General features: G+C 53.5%; 1 protein-coding gene across 1 annotated transcript; it reads left to right on the top strand.

Annotated features, from left to right (window-relative positions):
* Nucleotides 1-397: 397 nt before the first annotated feature.
* LOC122757821 lies at nucleotides 398-2,212 on the top strand. Its single transcript, XM_044011387.1, has one exon. It carries the CDS (start codon nucleotides 398-400, stop codon nucleotides 2,210-2,212), a length of 1,815 nt encoding a protein of 604 aa, XP_043867322.1.
* Nucleotides 2,213-3,064: the final 852 nt, after the last annotated feature.

Raw genomic sequence — 3,064 nt, 5'->3', positions numbered from 1 at the left:
TGTGGTAGCATTTTTGACGGAAGAGCTCGATCGATTCTATGACCTCAAAAGGACCACTCACATCGCGGAGCATAGGATAACTATGAAAGATGATCGACCCATCAAACAACGCTACTATCCGAAGAATCCAGCCATGCAAAAGATCATCAACGAACAAATTGATGAGTTGCTGGCACAGGATTGTATCGAACCTTCACGGAGTCCCCACAGTGCGCCGATAGTATTGGTACGAAAGAAGAACAATAAATGGCGTATGTGCGTGGACTATAGACAACTAAATGAGCGGTCCATTCCCGATGCGTATCCACTCCCCAGAATGACGCATATCCTGGAAAAACTACGGCACGCTAAGTATATATCGACGCTGGATCTAAAGAATGGCTATTGGTAGATCCCGATGGCCAAGGAGAGTCGGGAGTGTACGGCATTTACAGTACCAGAACGAGGGCTTTTCTACTGGAAAGTAATGCCATTCGAGTTACATTCCGCTCCAGCCACCTTCCAACGCGCTTTGGACAGTATCATCGGGCCCGAAATGGAACCATACGCATTCGCCTACCTGGATGACATCGTGTTGGTAGCCGCGACTCTGGAGGAGCACATGCGAGTCTTGCGAGAAGTATTCCGCCGCCTCCGCGAAACCAACCATAGGCTCAACCCAGACAAATGCGCATTCTTCAGGAAAAGTATTACCTATCTGGGCCACGTAATCAGTGACCGGGGAATCCACACCGATCCAGATAAAATCATAGCTGTGCAGAATTTGAAGCCTCCCACCACCGTGAAGGAGCTTCGACAGTCCGTCGGACTAGCATCGTGGTACCGGCGGTTCGTCCCAAACTTCGCCGATGTGGTACAGCCAATGACCGCACTCCTGAAGAAGGGCCGCAAGTGGGAATGGGGCACCCCGCAACAAGCAGCGTTCGAGGATTTGAAACGGAAATTGACAGAAGCACCAGTATTGGCATGTCCGGATTTCAACAAGCGTTTCACCCTACAAACAGACGCTAGCGATCATGGTTTGGGAGCCGTGCTGACACAAGAGGAGGATGGACAGGAAAGGGTGGTGGCATATGCCAGTCGACGACTAGCCCCATCAGAAGTAAACTACACCACCACTGAGAAGGAACTGCGTTGTTACCTGGAGGGATACGAGTTCACAGTAGTAACAGATCATCTGGCACTGAAGTGGTTGGCCGACGCCTTGTCTCGGCAACCTGTTGTGACGCTTAGCCTCACCAAAGAGGAGACCCCCCACTGCCAATGGTGGACACGGATGATGGCCCAGGTCAAGAGCAATCCCAACCAGTATCCCGATTACATCATAGCGAACGACCAACTATATCGCCGAACACAAGGGCGACCACCCGAAGAAGAGTATGTACCTTGGAAGCTTTGTGTTCCGCGGGATGCTCGTGCTAGAGTCCTCCAAGAATGTTACGACCAACCAACGGCAGGTCACCAGGGGATAAGGAAAACAGCGTTGAGAGTAGCGCAGCGTTACTACTGGTCCGGCTACTTCCGAGACGTGGCCATCCACGTTCGATGTTGCCCGACGTGTCAACAATATAAAGTCAGTCAACGGCAGGCAGCGGGCAAGAAGAGGTTGCTTGAAGAGGTGTACCTGGCCGTATTATTGGACCGGGCACTGCCGGAGTCATCCAAGGTCACGCCCAACACCAACGCCCCAGCCATTACCTTCCACGAAGCCGACACCACTGAAACCATCACCACATCCCAGGCCTCCACCACAACCCTCATCGAAGTTACCTCCGACAACCCCGCCGAAGCCAGCAGAGACATTAACCCCACAGCTACCCCCACCGAAGTTAACTCCGCCAACCCCACCGAAGCCAGCAGAGCCATTACTCCATCCACGCCCACACCCACAGCCTCAGCCTCGTCCAGTTCGTGCACCCCACCCCCAATTCAAGGCGTGACTCCTACATGGACCCTGTCCGACGATAGCGGATGGGACGATGAGGCGGAAACAGAGCGCCGGCAGAGCTCCCCTGAGGAGAACGACGAGGACCAGCAAGCCACCCCACTCCGCCTACCCCAAACCTTGCTAGACCCGGGCAGCCGTGTGGGGGAGGGCTACCATGTCCATCGACGGCGGCGAGAGAAGACAGAGCAGGACCCACCACCGGAGGAGGGCACCTCCCAAATCCCTAGGACACCCGGGCGCACGCTACCAACTCAGGGCCACTAGGTAGCCACGCCCGCAGGATGGCTGACCACCGAGACCACCCTGCCATACGATCTCATGGCGCACGTGGAACGAGAGATCCAGGAGCCGGCCCGAAGCGCATCCGATACGCCAGGGCATTTGACGGACAGCGCTACCGGATCTGCCGGTATCGCACCGGACCACCAGCCATACTGCGGCTAGGGGAAGCAGCGACGCCAACGGACCCGCAAAACACCCCCTCGGCAACAAAGGGGGGGGTGTGATGAATCATATTTTTCCCCAACTCCGACCTCGAGAAAACTGTTCCCTTAATCCTTTTTTCACCCCGATCTCAATAAAATAGCAAAGATACAGAAAATATGTTTATTTGGAACAAGTCAGGTACACCCGTCGTAGTAATAGCACAGGGTAGTTTACATAGCAACGGCATAAAACGACAAAACGGACGCGGACAGAATACGATTTTGGAAATCTAACGGCATCTCTCTCGTCGCCGCTGACGCATTGACAATTAAGAGAAAAATGAGTTATGCGCGCAGCCGAAACGATTAAGAGCGAAAGCGTCGCTTAAACCAATGCAACGCTCTCTCTAAGCGCATAGATGCAGCGACGCCGCCGCCGACAGAAGCGAAGGCTTTGAATAGCAAAGAACAAAGAGCGCAGAGCGAGATCAAGAGCAACAAGTAAGAAAGCTCTAGTTGAGACTGCTCGACTACGAGATCCCCTGAACCCTTGGAGCAATAGATATTTCAATACTTTGTCGCGACTTTCAGCTTACACAAGAAACACGCACACACACACACACACACGCACGTACGCACACACAGGCATACATACACACTCACGCATACATACACAAACGCATACACACAC

Source organism: Drosophila mojavensis, unplaced genomic scaffold (genome assembly GCF_018153725.1).
Source record: "Drosophila mojavensis isolate 15081-1352.22 unplaced genomic scaffold, ASM1815372v1 contig_82, whole genome shotgun sequence".
In the NCBI taxonomy this organism is placed as follows: domain Eukaryota; kingdom Metazoa; phylum Arthropoda; class Insecta; order Diptera; family Drosophilidae; genus Drosophila; species Drosophila mojavensis.
The sequence above is the reverse complement of the archived record's forward strand: the minus strand, read 5'-3'. Positions and strand labels throughout refer to the sequence as shown.